This window comes from Lactuca saligna, chromosome 4, assembly GCF_052625555.1.
Source record: "Lactuca saligna cultivar CGN05327 chromosome 4, ASM5262555v1, whole genome shotgun sequence".
Lineage (NCBI taxonomy): Eukaryota > Viridiplantae > Streptophyta > Magnoliopsida > Asterales > Asteraceae > Lactuca > Lactuca saligna.
The window spans coordinates 237,203,122-237,223,249 of NC_136420.1; the positions used below are offsets into that span (position 1 = coordinate 237,203,122).

At 37.0% G+C, this 20,128-nt stretch overlaps 1 protein-coding gene across 1 annotated transcript; it reads left to right on the forward strand.

Annotated features, from left to right (window-relative positions):
* Positions 1-17,166: 17,166 nt before the first annotated feature.
* Positions 17,167-19,032, forward strand: LOC145040550 (mannan endo-1,4-beta-mannosidase 5-like). The gene is made up of 5 exons (XM_078988464.1): positions 17,167-17,544; positions 17,635-17,829; positions 17,971-18,093; positions 18,210-18,412; positions 18,534-19,032. Exons 1-5 carry the CDS (start codon positions 17,167-17,169, stop codon positions 19,030-19,032), a joined length of 1,398 nt encoding a protein of 465 aa, XP_078844590.1.
* Positions 19,033-20,128: the final 1,096 nt, after the last annotated feature.

A 20,128-nucleotide genomic window follows, 5' to 3' on the forward strand; every position in this document is an offset into this window, starting at 1 on the left:
ATTCTTCCAATCTGACGGTCATGTTCACCAGAGGCGACAAGCATAAGTTTCTATTTGCTTTGGTAGACAAACATCTGTTTTCAACAGATTGTCTGGAGCATATTATAAATATCATTCACCGATGCAAGCAGAACTCAACAGCAGACAAGAAGAACTTCACTGATATGCTTCGTTGGTATATCACCTTCAAGTATCACATTCTGGCTATAATACCGAGGATTTTTGAGACGGTAAAGAAGCCTTCTGCTGTCAAAAGGGAATGAAGATTCTGTGCCAAAGACACAAAGGGGGAGATTGTTGAAGATAATAGAATTGCATCTTGGGCCCTTTTGTTTTACAACCGGATTGGGCTTGTCAATCCGTATTCAGCTAAATTAGCCTTATTTTTGTTAGAAAAACTGTTAGGGTTTCATTATAAATATATGCATGCATGTATGCATATACTAACCGTCGTCACTCTCATTGAATATTGTAAACCCTAAAATCCTCTACAGTTGATGTTCTTTATCGAGCTCTTCTGAGGATTGTTTATTGAATCATTCGACACTTTTTGATTCATTAGCTTGTTTTTAATTGTTTACTTAGTCATTCATTTACCTATTTCATAGATCTAATCGATCTTTAAGTTTATTTTAAACTCTTCACTAACATTACATCCCCAAAAAGTAGATTGTTTGGTACTAATTAAACAAGCAGCAAAATGTCACTGAGTACACTTATCCCTTCGAATTATCTGTTACCTGAGAATACAAGTATTTTGAAAAACATCAACATATGAAATGTTGGTGAGTTCATAAGTAATGTTTGAAATCCAATGTTTGTATTGTTTCGAAAACCACCAGAAAATCCGATATTTTCTGAAAATAGTATAGTGTAAAAAGTGTGAAGATCCGTAAGTATGCTTGTTTGTTTTCTATAGATGAAAGCGTATGATTTGTAAAACTCGGTATGTAGTTCGTAAGTGTAATAGTTGAAAACCCTAGGAAAACCCGACGTTTTCCTATCACTTTGCTTTAATTAGTTTATGTGTTGTTGTTTCGTTACATTAGAGGTATTCGTTGAGCTCCGGAGGCATTGAGTATACAGTGGGTTGTGAATTGTTGTAACGTACGTTAATGAAAACGTCTAGTTGACAACCGTACTAGCGATCCCTTAGGCGTCGCTCGCACTTATTCACATAACTCAACCCTCCCGGACTTGTGTAGTCCCACGACCGAAGAGAAAAAGAGAAGGTGCGAAACCCTCGGTATTTCCCTACGTCATTCAAGACCATTGCAATTGCGAAGGGACCGAAGCCCAACCCGCAATCGTGAGTTCCCGACTTTACTAGCAGCACCGAAGGACCCTTGGGGACCAGCAACACGTTTGCCATTAAAAGTCCTTTTACAAGCGGTTAAGTCGTATTGGACCCAACTACATGTAAGCAAGTATCCTTTGGGCCTAAAGATCATGTCATCGGGCTAGCTAGGCCCAACGAGCATGATTTGAAACTTTCGGGCCTAAGGAAGGTACGTCGACGTATTGAGTAATTCCACGAGAGTATAGAGTTCCGAGAGTTCCATATGTGTATTGAGCGTTGTAGTGTTAGTAGTTTTGGATTTGTTATTGATTCGAGACCGAATCAATTCGTTTAACAACGATTTTTGGTATTGTTGTGTATTGTGTCGGTAGTCGCGGTCCCAATATTTGATCAAGTTGCGTGTATTGACTTAGCCTTGAACGTTTTCTGTTTTCAGCCCCTCATTGTTTGTAAAATTTTAATTTTTCCACCCTCTAATTTAATAACTTTCCGGTTTGGTCCTTAAATCATTTTTCTTGACATTTTAACACCAAAAATTATTGAAATTAATATTTTTCAGCATATTTTTCATTGAAAACAGTTTAAGTCCCTGAAATTGCAGTTTTCTCGGTTATAACCCTTCTTTTTCGCAGTTTTTACAATTTTGGCCCCAATTGGAAAATTTTTGCAACTTTGGTCCTTTTTAAATTTGAAAAGCATTTTAAACCTTTGAAAAGTACTTGTAACACTAGTAGTCCACTGTTTTACAGAAAAACACAGTTTTGGCCCTCCAAAACAGAAAATTTCGTATAATGGGCCCTATTGGGCCGAAATTGTCATTTCTAGCCCATTAAGCTTGAAATTTATGTTTTTAATCCTCCAAAAGAGTATATTTTCAGAAAATACATTATGGAAACTGTTTTGACTCATCTCACCCATCAGATTTCGAAATATTTCATTTTGGGCCCTTCAACTTTGTATTTTTAACATTTATGTCTAAAAAAATGAGTTTTTAGCCCAAAGTATTTATTATTAAGCCACTTAGCTATTTTTCTTGGTATACTTGGTATGTAGTAGTATATTTGTGAGGTAATAGTTAGTCTTGAAACATGAGATGCTACCATAGGTATATGGTGGTTAAACATGAGTTGTCACATGCATGTTTGGTCTTCATTTATCCATTCTTTTCTTTTTTTTTTTTTTTTAATAAACGTGGGCCGATTTGGGCTTAACAGAAAGGAAAGAAATCATCTTGGCCCCACACTCGAATTTATGAAGCCCAAAAATAATTTTTCGGCCCATTGGGGCAAATGAGATCTTTTATGGCCCAACAAGGCTCATTAGAGGTAAGATGGATTATTTTAGGCCCACATGGCCCAAAATGTTTTTTTGAATGTGGTCTATTTAGAGCCCAATTAGGGCTTCTAGGCCCAATAGGAGAATTTTTAGTTCATAAGGAACTTGGACCGGGATTACTAAGGTTTCCAACCCTTAGTTAAACATATGAGGTGTATTTTGAACGAGGATAGAGTATTGTATTCACTTAGAGTACATGCTTTTACAATGGATGATGTGTATATGAGAATAGAATTTCCTAGCTAAAAATGCTAGTTGTGACATCATCCCCCCGTTAGAGGGAATTTTGTCCCTAAATTCTTTCTAAGGATAGGTTCGTGAATGAGAGAATAGGCACTTCATCTGATCTTCACGTTTCCCATGTGAATTTCGGTCCACGCTTAGCGTTCCATGGAACCTTCACAATCATAATGGAGCTTTGCTTGGTATGTTCTACTTCCCTATCCAATACCTCGACCGGTTCTTTGACGAACATGAGATTCTTGTTTGCTCCGATTTCTCATAAAGGAATGATATGAGTCTCATCTGATGTGCATCTTTTCAGATTTAAGACACAGAAAACAGGGTTTACGTTGCTGAGCTCTACAGGCAGCTACAACCTATATGTCTTTGGACCAATCCGAGCAAGAATCTCGAACAGTCCAATGTATCGTGGGTTTGGTTTTCTCGTTTTCTAAAGAGAATCATTCTTTTCCAAGGAGGTTCCTTTAATAACACGCGATCCCCGACTTGCCTTCCTATTGGCTTACGCCGCTTGTCGGAATAGCTCTTCTGTCGGTTTCGTGATGCTTGAAGTCCGGCTTTGATTTGGATTATCTTCTTTTTTGTTTCGCAAATGGTTTCTGGTCTCATGAGAGTACTGGCGAGTGATATGTATTCATGACTATAAAGATTTTCGAAACGAACAATCTTGATGCTCGTGCGATAATTGTTATTGTATGAGGATTTAGTCAAGGGAAACTGGGTATCCCCTGACTTGTTGAATTCAAACACCCAGACTGATAGCATGACTTCGAGTGGTTGAATGGTTCGTTCGCTTTGGCTAGTGGTTTGAGAGTAGCAAACAATGCTCATATTTAGCTATGTTCCCATAGCCTTCTGGAATGACTGTCAAAGTCTTGAAGAAGATCTGTTATCTCGATCTGAGATAGTAGATACCGATATTTCATGGAGTCTCACAATCTCCTTGATATAAATCCCAACTAATCTTTCCATCTTGTTTGATTTCTGTATTGTCAGGAAACGGGCGGATTGGGTTAACCTATCGACGATCACCCGGATAATGCCCATCTCAACTTGCGTAACTATAAGTTCGTTCCTCGACTTCAAGAGTTTTATCCGTCCATGTAGTGTTTTCTTCATGATATTCTCCGGCTTTGATGCCTTCAAGGCTGGTCGTAGGTGTTGACAGTGTTTGTTCTTGTTTTGTGAGCAGACGAGTATGCTATTGATAATAAAAAGGCTAACTAGGAGTGGTTGAGAGAACTCGGTTCGTAGGGTCCATGAATAGCATGGGAGCATTCGTTAGACCGAAGGGTATCGCAATGAGTTTGAAATGATCGTGACGAGTTCGGAAAGTAGTTTTTGAAATGTCGTCTTCTCGGACTCGAAGTTGTGGATAACCGATTCTTAGATCTATTTTAGAGAAGTAGCTAGCTCCTTGGAGCTGGCCAAATAGATCGTCAGTCCGAGGGAGTGGGTTTTGATTTTTGATGGGAAGCTTATTCAATTTCCTAAAATCGATGTACGTTCTGAAGGATCCGACTTCTTGAAGAACAAGATCGGAGCTCTTTAGGAAGAGAAGTTTGGTCTGATGAATCCTTAACGCAACAATTCTACTCAGCTAACTAGATAACTTGTGAATTTTCGGCAAGAATCATCCTATAGGGTGAATTAGCAATTGATGTGGTTCCCGATATGAGGGTGATTCGAAATTCAACCTGTCTCTCTGGGATATTCCCAAAAGTTCCTCGGGAAACACATCTGGAAAAATCACATGCTACTGGAATCCCATGTATGCCTACCTCTTCTTCGGTCTTGTCCACAGCATGAGTGAGGAGAACGTAGTTCTTCTGGTGCAGGCACTTCTGCGCCTTCATGCACGAGATAGGAAGAGGATTGGCGCCAGGTTTATCACCATGGATTATTAGAGTTTTTGTGATTAGGAAGGTGAAGGCAAACGACCTTCTCGTGACACATAGTATCAGCACGGTGGGGGCTTAACCCAACCATGATGATTATCACATTAAAACTCCTAATATTTACTGGCATGAAATCTATTTGTAATGAATGGTTGTTTAGTGTTAAGGTGTACTCCACATAAGTACCCTAGGTTAAATCAGTTTTCCCCATTGGCCATGTCCATTGAGAAGGCTTAGCTTAGCTTTGGGGATGTTGTTTTAGTAAGTGTTTGAATATGTTACTAATCGAAACTTCACTCGGATTTACCATTGAATAAGAGGTAAGCGAAAGAGTTGTCAAGTGGGAACATACCAATAACAACCGTTGGGTCTTGGACTGCTTCGCCTTAACCCCAGGTCAGGACCATTTCTGATCTTTCTGCACCTTGATTGTTATCCTTGGGGCAACTACGCCAGAAGTGACCGGTTACTCCAAACCCATAGCAGGTGTGAATGGTCTCATTATTGGTGTTGTTGTTAGGGTTTTTGCGATTTTTGTCGTTTTCATTTGGCTGAAGCTTCTGGCATGGATAAGTTCTATAGAATTTGGCGGGGTGATTCTTTTAGTTGCATTCGTCACAGTGCATCTCCCGGCAGGCTCCCTTATGATCGAATTTACACTGGTTGCATTTTGGAAGGATTCTAACATATGGTCCCTTGGTTGTTGGTGTAATAGGGGTCATGGTCTCATTAACAGAAACAACATGTTGCTTCCTTGAGAACCCTTGAGTGGGATGTCCCTTTCTCTTACTTCTAGACCTCAGCTTCCTGCTCTTAAGCTTGGGGTTTGGAGTTCCTTGATAGGTTGTCACTTGTTGGTTTCCATGTTCGTCCCTTTGGCTGGAGTTTTCAATGCTATTCCCGCCTCCATTTGGGTTGTTTGCATCGATTTGTGCCATAGTAGCGGTTACTGCCGCCATTACAGCAGCTTGAAATGTAGCAGAGTCCATCTGCAGGAGCGGTGTCTCGCGGGCGCGCTTGTTATCCTTGCGGGATGGCATTTTCCTGTGTTTCCATCTACATCGCTATGATGTATTTGCGGTAGTACGTAATCACATATTTGGCATGATTGTTGAGTCTATCCTTAGAGTATATAGGTTGTTCTGGTTTTGAGATCCTTGAGTGTCTAGCGGTCTCGAGGGTTCGCTTGTGCATATTATTGAGTCGTTGCAGTAATGTGAAATCAATATAGCACCTAATTGTTTCAGGGGTAAGTAGCATCTCAGTACACGAAAGAGAGTCATGTCGGGTAGTAGGGGGGAACTAGAAAAGGCTGATCCTAATCATGGCGGGAAGTGTCTGGTGGTGGTGCTGGTGAAGTGGATGCACCTTGGAGACGAGCTACTTGTTGCTCGGTATCTCGTAGGTGTACTTCCCAAACTAACTGTCTCGCTCGAGAGTCTCCATTCACTTCCCGTGTTTGCCTTTCATCCCTCCTATTAGCAAACCACATTTGTTTCGTTCGATTTGGGGTGTCCTGAGCTTGATTATCAATACCTCGGGTGCGTCAGACCAAGACTGGGAGGGCCTGGTCAACGGGTCCTTTATGGCTGATGGTCGGAGAGACCTCGGTTCCTGCCCTAGTATGGTCGTATCCCCTGCTAGTGACTCTATTTCCAAATTTCGTATGCCAAAGGGGGCATGGGGCCACTGGGGCCCACACGATAAGTCGGTACTCTGGCTTTTCATGGATGGTTAATGACATCAGATTATGCATCTGACTCATCATCATCTCTGCCCTTGGGCTCTTCCTCCTCGAGGTCCACTTATTGACTTAGCGGGTTCACCGGCGAGTTCTACTTTGTGTTCCTCCTGCGGTTCTTCCTCTGGATCGAGCCACCCTACTGTTCCTTAGGGAGATAGGGTTTTCCTGACTAATGATACTTGTCTATAGCGTATTGCACGAAGGACTATGGATACTAGAATCAAATAGCATACCAATTACTCCTATAATCCTACAACTATTGCATAGATTTAGTTGGGGTTCCCTTTTTTGGAGATTAAGGGGTATGTTTTTAGATTCCCTAGCTATCACGATTTCTTCCAGACATGTGATGGTTGTACCTTGGAGGGAATGTAGTTGATCAGGCTACATCCGCTCCTTGATACAACCAAGAATAATCCTGGATTAACCGAGATACTAGCATTATCTTGTTTGGTTCGGTGTTAGGTTCTCGTTCCTAATACAGGCAAGGGTGTTTTATTGTTATGTTTTACTTGTTTTGTTCAGAGTTATGTTAGTCCCTCTTTTGGTTTATAGTTGCATATCAATGTATGGTTAGATATGCTAGTTCACTATAAACAGAGCTCTGATACCAACCTGTCACACCCCCGAACCAGACGGCGGAAACGTCCGGGGGCTGTCGTGACTCAATTGAATACCATCACAATGAATATATATAAAACATAACATCAATCATTACCAAGCATTTGAATATTACAACTGGTAGCGTTTACATTTAATACATTGTTCCCTAACATTTCATGCCCAAAAAGTAGATTGTTCGGTACTAATTAAACAAGCAGCAAAACGTCACTAAGTACACTTATCCCTTCGAATTATCTGTTACATGAGAATACAAGTATTTTGAAAAACGTCAACATATGAAATGTTGGTGAGTTCATAAGTAATGTTTGAAATCCAATGTTTGTATTGTTTTGAAAACCACCAGAAAATCCGATATTTTCTGAAAATAGTATAGTGTAAAAAGTGTGAAGATCCGTAAGTATGCTTGTTTGTTTTCTATAGATGAAAGCGTATGATTTGTAAAACTCGGTATGTAGTTCGTAAGTGTAATAGTTGAAAACCCTAGGAAAACCCGACGTTTTCCTATCACTTTGCTTTAATTAGTTTATGTGTTGTTGTTTCGTTACATTAGAGGTATTCGTTGAGCTCCGGAGGCATTGAGTATACAGTGGGTTGTGAATTGTTGTAACGTACGTTAATGAAAACATCTAGTTGACAACCGTACTAGCGATCCCTTAGGCGTCGCTCGCACTTATTCACATAACTCAACCCTCCCAGACTTGTGTAGTCCCACGACCGAAGAGAAAAAGAGAAGGTGCGAAACCCTCGGTATTTCCCTACGTCGTTCAAGACCATTGCAATTGCTAAGGGCCCGAAGCCCAACCCACAATCGTGAGTTCCCGACTTTACTAGCAGCACCAAAGGACCCTTGGGGACCAGCAACACGTTTGCCATTGAAAGCCCTTTTACACGCGGTTAAGTCGTATTGGACCCAACTACATGTAAGCAAGTATCCTTTGGGCCTAAAGATCATGTCATCGGGCTAGCTAGGCCCAACGAGCATGATTTGAAACTTTCGGGCCTAAGGAAGGTACGTCGACGTATTGAGTAATTCCACGAGAGTATAGAGTTCCGAGAGTTCCATATGTGTATTGAGCGTTGTAGTGTTAGTAGTTTTGGATTTGTTATTGATTCGAGACTGAATCAATTTGTTTAACAACGATTTTTGATATTGTTGTGTATTGTGTCGGTAGTCGCGGTGCCAATATTTGATCAAGTTGCATGTATTGAATTAGCCTTGAACATTTTCTGTTCTCAGCCCCTCATTGTTTGTAAAATTTACTTTTTCCACCCTCTAATTAAATAACTTTCCGGTTTGGTCCTTAAATCATTTTTCTTGACATTTTAACCCCAAAAATTATTGAAATTAATATTTTTCAGCATATTTTTCATTGAAAACAGTTTAAGTGCCTGAAATCGCAGTTTTCTCGGTTATAACCCTTCTTTTTCGCAGTTTTTACAATTTTGGCCCCAATTGGAAAATTTTTGCAACTTTGGTCCTTTTTAAATTTGAAAAGCGTTTTAAACCTTTGAAAAGTACTTGTAACACTAGTAGTCCACTATCTTACAGAAAAACACAGTTTTGGCCCTCCAAAACAGAAAATTTCGCATAATGGGCCCTATTGGCCCGAAATTGTCATTTTTAGCCCATTAAGCTTGAAATTTATGTTTTTAATCCTCCAAAAGAGTATATTTTCAGAAAATACATTATGGAAACTGTTTTGACTCATCTCACCCATCAGATTTCAAAATATTTCATTTTGGGCCCTTCAACTTTGTATTTTTAACATTTATGTCTAAAAAAATGAGTTTTTAGCCCAAAGTATGTATTATTAAGCTACTTAGCTATTTTTCTTGGTATACTTGGTATGTAGTAGTATATTTTATGCTGGTATCATTTAACATAAAGTATATCTCGGTTTTTAGTGATTCATGACTAGATCTAACATTATAATCATACAAAACACACATATAAGCATAGAAATCATACAAGGCATACACATAATGATAGATCTACACCTTTGCTTGTATTCTCCCCCACAAAAACTTATAAAAACCGAAAATAAGGGGGTATGAAGCTCACCTTTTTTTGAAGGTTTCGGTTTTTGATGAAGATGTGAGGAGGTTTTTGGCCCTAGCAAGCTTCTTGAGGAGCTTTACAACTTAGATGGCTCTAAGATGTATGATTCACGAAATAGAAAGGGTTAAGAGGAGATTTTGAAGAAATCAAGAAGCCAAACCATGGATATAAGTAAAAACTTACCTAGGATGATGATTTTTGGTGAAGAGTCCTCTTGAAAGCACACACCAACTCGAGATTTTTGAAGGAAGAGGGAAGTGGTTTTTGAGAGTGTTTAAGAGAGTTTTTGAAAGAAAAATGAAGGTGGTGAGAGGGTTGGCCGAGAATATGGAGAGAAGGGAGAGAGAGATCATAACCTTGTTATTTGTGAGGTAATAGTTAGTCTTCAAACATGAGATGCTGCCATAGATATATGGTGGTTAAACATGCGTTGTCACATGCATGTTTGGTCTTCATTTATCTATTCTTTTCTTTCTATTTTTTTTAACAAACATGGGCCGATTTGGGCTTAACAGAAAGGAAAGAAATCATCTTGGCCCCACACTCGAATTTATGAAGCCCAAAAACAAATTTTCGGCCCATTGGGGCAAATGAAATCTTTTATGGCCCAACAAGGCTCATTAGAGGTAAGATGGATTATTTTAGGCCCACATGGCCCAAAATGCTAAAGTTTTTTTGAATGTGGTCTATTTAGAGCCTAATTAGGGCTTCTAGGCCCAATAGGAGACTTTTTAGTTCATAAGGAACTTGGACCGGGATTACTAAGGTTTCCAACCCTTAGTTAAACATATGAGGTGTATTTTGAACGAGGATAGAGTATTGTATTCACTTAGAGTACATGCTTTTACAATGGATGATGTTTATATGAGAATAGAATTTCCTAGCTAAAAATGCTAGTTGTGACAGTAATCACTAACTCACTAGGTTATATCAGTTTATTCATTATTAGTATGACATATATAGCGCTCAGTCCCTTCGCATGTCTAGTGAGTGGTTCTCTGTGTTCTATGTTCCTGACATGATTATCTTAGATTCATTTGTAGGGATTTTTTGTCACTGGACCTTCCTATGGTTCTCTTCCTCTCAATAGTTCACACTTCGGGTTCTATCACTGATCTCCATCACCTCAGATGGAAGGTATGACTCCGAATGTTTGAGCGAGCCTCTCATATTTGCTCGGGATCGGGTAAAGGTCCTTAGTGATTTCTCGTGTTCCTTATTCCTCGCCTGATCCCCTTTCGGAAACATCCTTATGAATTCTCTCTTGTCCCTCCAAGACTATTCGCTGTTATAGTGGGGTGGCTATTTCTATCTAGGTTGTTCGTGCAAGAATGAGAATGTCTAAAGAATCTTATGAGATTAAGTAAAACATTTCTTTTGAAGTTTTTAGTGATCCAAGCTGGGTCCACCTATAACCAAGCAGTGTATACAAGTTGTATATAATCAGGATCAAATACACCTTCGAATTAGTGATACTACTCGAAAACCAAAACCAAACAAGGAACAGGTAGTAGAGCGAATATCAAAAATTCTAAGTCTATAAGATCCCGATTATATATAACCCTGGAAGCATACACTTCGCAATTATAGACTTGCCAGTAAGGGTCTTTTAGTTTTAACATGTGTTAGTTATAGTGCCTAAAATACTCCTTTAGCATTTTAATTGTATGTTTGATTCTGAAGTTTGTTGGTATATGAACATGGTAAGTTTTCAGACATGTTGTGATCGTAGTGTACCATAAAATACTCCTATAGTATTTTAACTTTATGTTTTGTTCTAGAGATCCTTTATATATAGAGTTGGTAAGTTTTAGACTCGTTGCAACATCACTATCACTCCCAAACACATGTTGGTCATATCTCAAATAAATATAGTTGACCAGGCTATATTTATTCCAGATATCACTACATAACTGTCCAGGTTTGACTATAGTGTCCAACATCTAAATACATTTTTTGTGTTCTTCTTGTGATGTTTGTTCTAGTATGTATGCTTGTTTGTATACTTCTCATAAAATACTTATATTTTAAAATTATAATTTTAGTCAGAGCACTTCGGCCCCATTGTATTTATAGTTGAATATCTTTTATAGGTTGATATACTAAGTTCACAATAAACAATGCTCTGATACCAATCTCTCACACCCCCAAACCTAGACGACGGAAATGTTCGGCGGCGGAGGACGTCATGTATAGTATCACAACAATTGAATAATAGTAATCAAAGCAACAACAACCATTTCATTGATAATATAGTGTTTACATTGTATTTGAATCACACATGATTGACTCCAAAAGTAAATAGCAAAATGAAGAGTTGAAGCTACTATGCTCTGTCTTGTAGAACCTGCATGAATACCTATCTACTAGTGCCCTGAAAATACAAGTGGTTTTGAAAAAAAGAGTGTCAACATTAAAGTTGGTGATTTTATAAGCGTTTTGTTTTAGAAAACATGTTCTTTGTTCTATATAAAACATGATGTGTTTCTCTACGAAATCCTATATCTCATGATGTAATGAATGATATGTAAAATGGATCATACTAGTTCCTTCTATGAGTACTTAATGTATACAAGTTATATACAATCTAGATTGAATAGACAGTCGATTGTATGGATCTGCCCCAAGCCCACAACCAAACAAGGAAACGAAAATGGGGTGGAAGACACAAATCCAACTGTTTGTTAGATCCTCATTCTATTTATCCCGAACGTTCACTAGGTACTTACAGAGGTAAATGTAATAGTCCTTTTAGTAATGTACTTGTGTTTTTCCAAAAAATCCTATATTTTCTGACGTAATGACACGTAAGTTCCATTGACTTGTACTTGGAAAAGTAATGAAATGTGACTATAGTTGTAGTACGACCCTTTTTGTATGCGTGTACCCTGGTATACATTCTCTAAGAAATGTATGTTTTATACAAGAAAATAGTATATTGTACTTGAATATAGTGACCTGAACCATAACTGTTACCCATATAATTTCTTAGTTAATATAAGTCATATATAACCACGATCAAATGGGTAATAAACTGTGTGAATTTGATCTAAGTCCACAGCCAAACAAGGAACAGGAAATGAAGCGGAAACCAACCATTCTCTTACCTATCGGACCCCATAGTTATAAATAACCTTTAATGCATAAACCAAGGATTTATAGTTCTAACATTATATGACCATTTTTGTTTTTATGCTCATGTTACTTGTGAAACTGTGTGGTCTTATTATTAAGATAAAACCCATGAAGTAGTGTTAATCCCATAAACATCATTTAGTTTATACTATTGTGAGTTTCATATAACCATACTAATATGACCTAGTGGCCTCTACGACGTTCTTCAGGCGTCGGTATTTATGACATTTGTCACTCCCAAGCATGCCTGCCTAACTGTAGCTAGCAGTTTGGGTGTGCGATTGTCAGTCTCGTATAGATGTATACACAAGTCTCATGCTCTTCATCCGGGAGACTCTGGTTATAATATACCGGAATTGAAACTGTACCCATAGGTTACAATGAAGTAGTGCCTCACAATCTCGTATTAGCTAGTTTACACATAGTGTTATTGTGTTCTCTTGTATTAGTAATCCTTTGTATTATCCTGTAGTGATATACTTTGTATTACAAAATAATTATACTTAAATAATTATTTTAATAGTATATCCTTCTAGTAGGGAACTAGAGTAATATCCCATAAACTATACCTGTTGTAGTTTAAATGTATGTTATGTGAGTTATGTATGCATTGAAATTCCTTGTAACTAAATAGTTTGTATAACCCGATAAAACGATGAGAAATGTACCATTTTTGCTCAACATGTTACAAAAGGGTTAGAGATTTATCTAAATAAATTTATATTCATATATGTGTAAGACATATATATATATATATATATATATATATATATATATATATATATATATATATATATATATATATATATATTAAAGTATAAAATAGTTGAAGTAATTCGAAACACTTTTTAAAACATTTTGAATTAGTTGAAATGACTTGATGTACTTTATAACTGTTTGAAATCCTTTGAATATTAACACATAATTTCATTGTGTTTTACTTGTATTCCCCCACTCCCCCTAAAAACGTTTAACGATAGTGAAAATATAGGGGTATGAACTCACCTTGTACGTGTGTTTGAGTATGCGATAGTGAAGCGGTAGAGAAGATCCTCGAGTTGTTATACAAATGAATGACGTTACCCTAAAATAATTATATTCGACGATGTATTTAAATTAATATTACAATAATTTAAATAAAGGGGTTAAATAATAATTTAATTATTTAAGGAGACTTACAATTTAATTCGAAATTAAGTTGGAAAAATGTTAAAAATGGGGTTTACGGTTGACAATGGGGTTTATGGTTGGAGGCTTGGGATGTTCACAGTTAGATCTTAAACTTTGATGAAGATTTGAAGATACTTGAATGTTCGTGGTGGATTATGAAGATATGGGTAGGAAACTCATAATTAATGAAGGGTCACAGATGATAGTTGAGAGCAAAATGGGAGGGTTCAGGGAACGAAATGTGAGAAATGAGTTTGTTCACGGCTGAAGACATACATACATACATACATACATACATACATACATACACATATATATATATATATATATATATATATATATATATATATATATATATATATATATATATATATATATATAGGAGAGTTTACGGTTCGTATTGGGCTTGGGCCTTGGGGTTTACGGTCCTAATTGGGCCTTGGTTGATGTCCACGGTCATAACATGACCATGAACATCTTGTTTCTTTGATTGCTAGTCCGTAAGAAACTTTGAGAATGTAAACCTAGGACGTAAACTACATTAGGTACTTAATAAAAATCATGAACTCATTTGGGATTAAAACCAAATCTTTAAACCCTTTGTTCTAGACGCCATTTGGACCGTGAACATCTTTAAGGAATAAATTTCAATCGGTGAACCACCCTAGTGTGTAAGCCTGGACCGTGAACTCTTGGATCTAGATACCTCTTGGCCATAAACTCCTTGATATTTATTCCTTTAGGCCGTGAACACACCTATGGTGTGTTATTTATGGTTTTAAACCCTCATCTTTTGCCAAGTGTTGGATTATACCTTCGTAACTTAACTTAGGTTTCAATGTAGGCTTAGTTATTTAGTTTATAAAGAATCCCTAATGGTGATAGAGGCTACAATGCAACAAGGAGTGCAATGTAGATTCACTTGAGCTAGATTAGGGTTTTGACTTTACTAGGTCTAAAATTTGGAGTTGTGACATTTTATGACACACAAATTATACTATCAATAATTTTGCCTTGTACATTTTTGGTGTAAACTATTTATATAAAATTCATAAAGATCTGACTTTGTTTTGATACTTTTATTTTTATGATATGTTGTTAGACAATGATTTTAATGACTCATGGTTATTTAGAAACTACTTTTATTCTTCTGAAAATGACCTTTTTAACTATGATTTTTTGGGAAGTTACAATAGAGGAAGTTTTGTTGCCTTCTTGCTATTTTCACCAACATTCAAAGCTCCCGATAGGATTTAAATGCTTCAAAGGTTTAAATCCTTAAATTTCCCTATGATTGTATCATTTAATCTTGCATGTCCATGTAAAGTAATCATTTGGTTGTTTCTCATTGTTCAAGTATTTTATACAATTTTATAAAAGTCTCCCGCTGCAAAATCTCTTAATTTAATGATTTTTGATATCCAAGCTTGAAAAAAATATCAATAATATTAAACATAAGTAAGTTTTTGTTCTCTAAATATCAATGTACTTCAATCTCTAGTCTACATTTAGATCCACAACCTGTAAAAAGTATATTTAAATACTTAAAATTTTTGTTGTTTCAACTTCCTTTTTGGTGTAAGCCAAAGAAATTTTTTTATAAAGTCGAGCCTAATTCATAAGGTAAAAGAGAAAGTTGAGGCTATCAAAGAAATAGTATTGGAGACCTAAAACCGTTAAAAGAATTATGAAAATTTGAAGAATCATCCAATGACATTTAAAGTAGGTGCTCAAGTGTTCCGAAAGATGTTATTTAGATAAAATTTATTAGTTTTGGGATGAGAAGAAAGTTGAACATGGGATATATTGGACCATTAAATGTTTCTGAAAGGATCGGAGAGCAAGATTGTTTGTTGAGTAAATTACTAAAATCATCCCTATGATTTGGTCAAAATTGTATTTTTGGTCCTTAATTTTTTTTACACTCGGATCGTCTATTTGGTTTGATTTTGTGGCATTCTTTATCCCTTACACACATAAATTTAGGGACCAAATGTCTAATTTTGACCAGACTATAAGGACGAAAAACATAACAAAATCAAACAACATAAATGATCTGAATTCAAAAAAAGTTAAAGACCAAACATGTATATTTGAACAAACCATAAGGACAATTTCAATAAGTTACTCTTGTTTATTTAGTGTTGCCTTACAAACTAAATGAGATCCATAATGTACTTCATGTATGCTATTTACTTAAGTGGTTTGGCTTCAAGGTTTAGTTTTTTCATTGGTGGAAGTTATTATGGATGAGAACAAAGGCTTGTAGAAGAACGCGAGAACATTGTAGATTCAGAGGTTAGGAAGCTAAGAAAAAAGATGACAAACATGATCGATTTGAAGAAATGGAATCATTCTACAGGACAAATCTGATACGAGAAATTAAAAAAAAAAAACTAAGAAGCGTTGCCTATAGTTCTTCATGGACTCCGGTGATTCCGATCACAAAATAACCCTATGTGGCAGGTAACTATAACACCCTCTATTTTTCAAAAATTTCAGAAAATTATTATTAAAATAATTAAAAAACAATTTAGGTTAAAATTGAACTTTTTTTAATTAGTTACTAAATTAAGAAGATTATGACTTTGGATAATATATTTGACCATAACCGGTGAAGAAGGTAACGAGGGACTTACAAATGCAAAAATAACTGCATTATTGTTAATTGGTCTTAACATGATATAAGGACTAAACAATTAGAAGTTTATAGAAAAATGATGTTAGTTTTAAACATGAGTGTTGACCAAGCTTGTAGGTCAACATGTGGCTTACATGAAAGGATTATTAATCACATAGGGGATTTAGTTGTCAAAATGCCTAAAGTATAAAAGTAACTATCTCTAGCTATTACATCGTGTTTGATCGAGCAGAAGGGGGCGAGAGGCTCAATATGGTGGTTTACTAAGATCTAAGTTGAGAGTTCATCTAGTTAAGTAGATTTGGATTCGAACTTTCTAAAAGCAGTTCAGAATTAATTAAAAAGGAATATCTGTTAAATGACGACTCCAACATAACATGCAAATTTCGGTGCAATAAGTCATCCATGTCAATTAGAAAACTACACACATGGAAATCCCACATGTTTGCATTTACTATTTTTGGTATTCCAAAATATAAAGAAAAAGGGAGTATCCATGTTGCATGCTTTTCTTCATATGAAGTTAAGTGTTTCAACCAACTAACAGACTATCCTTCCTTCAGTCTATAGTCTACGTTTTGTATCATTTATTCTTACATATGGAATTTCTATGGTAAGATATTGGAAACTCATAAGTGTAGCGAAACAATCAAGCATATATGTACTAATTAACATTTTTAATTACTTTGAGAATGTGGTAATTTACTTTCCTTAACTATCTGACGTTATATATCAAATAAAACTGAAAAGATGATATATATACTATAATTGGTGAACAAATCGACATCTATGCATCCATATATACATACAACAATGGTTCGTTACTTGCTTGTCCCATAACTCTTTTTCTTATAAATATTAATACTATAACCGCCGTAATGCCCATAATTGTAGCACGCGAAAAGGAGGCTCGATTCCTGCTTTCTTGCCTTTCATCAAATATTTTTTTTGATTTCTATATTTGGCAAACTTCTTTATCTACGACCCATTATATATAGCATGGTTTCCCAACAGGTTATGCATTCAGATATTCGACCAACGATGGCTTCATTCATCAGAAATTTCCATTTTTCATGGAGCGTTCTTGTGGTTCTATACATGACACTTCTTGTCTCTGTTTGTGAAGCTAGGGTTCACAGAGGTAAAGGAAGCGGCTTTGTTCGAACCAAAGGACCTAACTTTGTTCTCAATGGGTCCCCTTTTCTATTTAATGGTTTTAATGCGTATTGGATGATGAATGTTGCCACTGATCCAAGCGAGAGGATGAAAGTAACTCAAGTCCTACAAGATGCTGCAAATGCAGGTCTTTCTGTATGCCGAACATGGGCTTTTGCTGATGGTGGTGACAAAGCTCTTCAGATTTCACCAGGAGCATACGACGAACGTGTTTTTCAGGTATCAACAAACATGTTTCTTAGCTAGTTTTGATCATGTTTCCTTCATATTGTATGGTGTTCTTACATTAAACGTGGGTTTGGTTTGCAGGGACTAGATTTCGTCATGGCAGAAGCAAGAAAATATGGTCTTCGGTTAATATTAAGTTTTGTTAACAATTACAAAGACTTCGGGGGGAGACAACAATACGTAAACTGGGCAAGAAGTTCTGGCGTTCAGATCAACAGTGACGACGATTTCTATACCAACCCAATAGTAAAAGGATATTATAAGAACCATGTCCAAGTAAGTAGGTGTTCAACAGCATCAATTGTTGAGAAAAAGTTGAAGAATCAACATCAATAATGTTATGTATTTTTTATATATCGATCGACCTAGCTTGTGTTTTCATACCGAACTTATATGCATAACGATGACTGCATGCAGAGAGTTATAACAAGGGTGAATACTATCACCAGGATCGCATATCGTGACGACACCACAATCATGGCATGGGAACTCATAAACGAGCCCCGCTGCCAGGCTGATTACTCTGGAAGAACAGTTAATGTAAGTGACTGCATGTAAAGCTAGGATATACATTACAAGAATCTTTAAACATTAATATACGTTATAAGGATTTGTAATATTTATGAATTCTGACCATGACATACATTTCGTTGCAGGTTTGGGTCCAAGAAATGGCTTCGTTCATCAAATCATTGGATAGACACCATCTATTGGAGGTTGGCATGGAAGGGTTTTATGGCGACACAATGCCTGAACGAAAGCAGATAAACCCCGGTTACCAAGTTGGAACTGATTTCATCAGCAATAATCTTGTTAGGGGAATCGATTTTGCCACCATACATGCATATCCTGATCAATGGTAATACTTTCGATAACATTAAACAACAGCATTCATTATCTATAAATAGTAAAAGGCCATATATGCAACTAAAAGAGGGTATTTAAGGTAATTAAGTATTCAAATTTTGGTTATGCTACAGGTTGTCTGGACAAAATGAAGAGTCACAAATGGCATTTATGCAAAGATGGATGTGGAGTCATTACCAGGATTCAAAAACTATCCTTAAGAAACCACTTGTGATTGCTGAATTTGGGAAGTCTAGCAAAGATCCAGAATATAACATTAATAAAAGGGATTCGTACTTGAATGCTGTTTATAGAAACATTTATATGATGGCCAGAACTGGAGGAACTGTTGGTGGTGGTTTAGTGTGGCAGCTTATGGCGGATGGAATGGGTTCTTACTGCGACGGATACGAAATAACCTTGTCAGAAAATCCATCAACAAGCAACATTATTTCTCAGCAATCTCAAGCCATGAGCACGCTAACTCATTTGCTAAGAATTGCATCGGAAAATGTTCCATCGGGCAAAAATCATAAACTCCAACTTGATCATATTAAAGGTCGTTCTTCTAAGACAAACCATCATGGTCATCGTCATCATCAACATACTCACAACCAAAAGGCAATGCCTTGACAATATGCAGAATTGAAGGAAGGGATTAGAATCTAATCCTCTTATATATTACTTAAAGTGTCAATTAATTTCTTGCGGCTTTAAGATAATTATCAAATAGCCCGTTATTTATTGATTCAATTAATATTCTAATGAAATGCTTCTTTCTCGAAAGAGATAGTTCCACATGCATGGAAAGTCTTTGATCAACGCACACTCATGCGCATGTACGTAATTAGAATGGAAACATTAAATATTCATTAACAAAACATAGTAACTGAAACCCTGATTTTTATAAGGATTAAGGGAAACAGTGTAACGACCGAAAAATTCTAACCAATTTAAACTTTTCGAAAACAACCCGATTTCATTAAATTATTACAAAAAAGTTTTCAATACATTTATTATCAGAGTATTCTCAGAACCATAACATAAAACATAAACATGAAGAGCGGTACGATCACACCTTCACCTTGCCACGGTCTCCTGAAGAACGTGAAAAACATTAAACCACAACTGTAAGCCAGAAAGCTTAGTGAGATACCCCAAAATACCAACCACATATACCATACACGTATAAAAGGTCATATCATAACCGATCACAGAACAGCCATGCATATCGGGTCTACTGTGTGACTGGTCCGCCGTATCGGGCCTTCAGTCCACCAGGTTCACCCTCCGAGTCTAGTCATGTCCCTCGAGTCTACAGTGTGGTTGGTCTGCCCGCACCGGGCCTTCAACACACCTGATCCAGTCTCTGAGTCTACAGTATGACTGGTCTGCCCGCATCGGGCCTTCAGTCGGCCTGGTCCACTCTTCGAGCCTCGGCACGTATGGTCCGCCCTCGTTGTACCTATAGCCTATCCGGACCGCTCGCTAGGCCTTCGGAATAACCGATTCGCCCTGGGTATGTTGGCCTACAGCACAAAGCAAGTCCCGCATCAACCCAACTCCAGTCCAAATAACCACGTGCACATAAACATACAATCATATAATAGTTCACAGTCAACAAGCCGATCAAACAGATCACATAACATATCATCATCCTAACCAGGATAGCGAGCTAACCGGTCACTAGTATAGCATCACCCTACATATCAGGATACCGATCTTAACC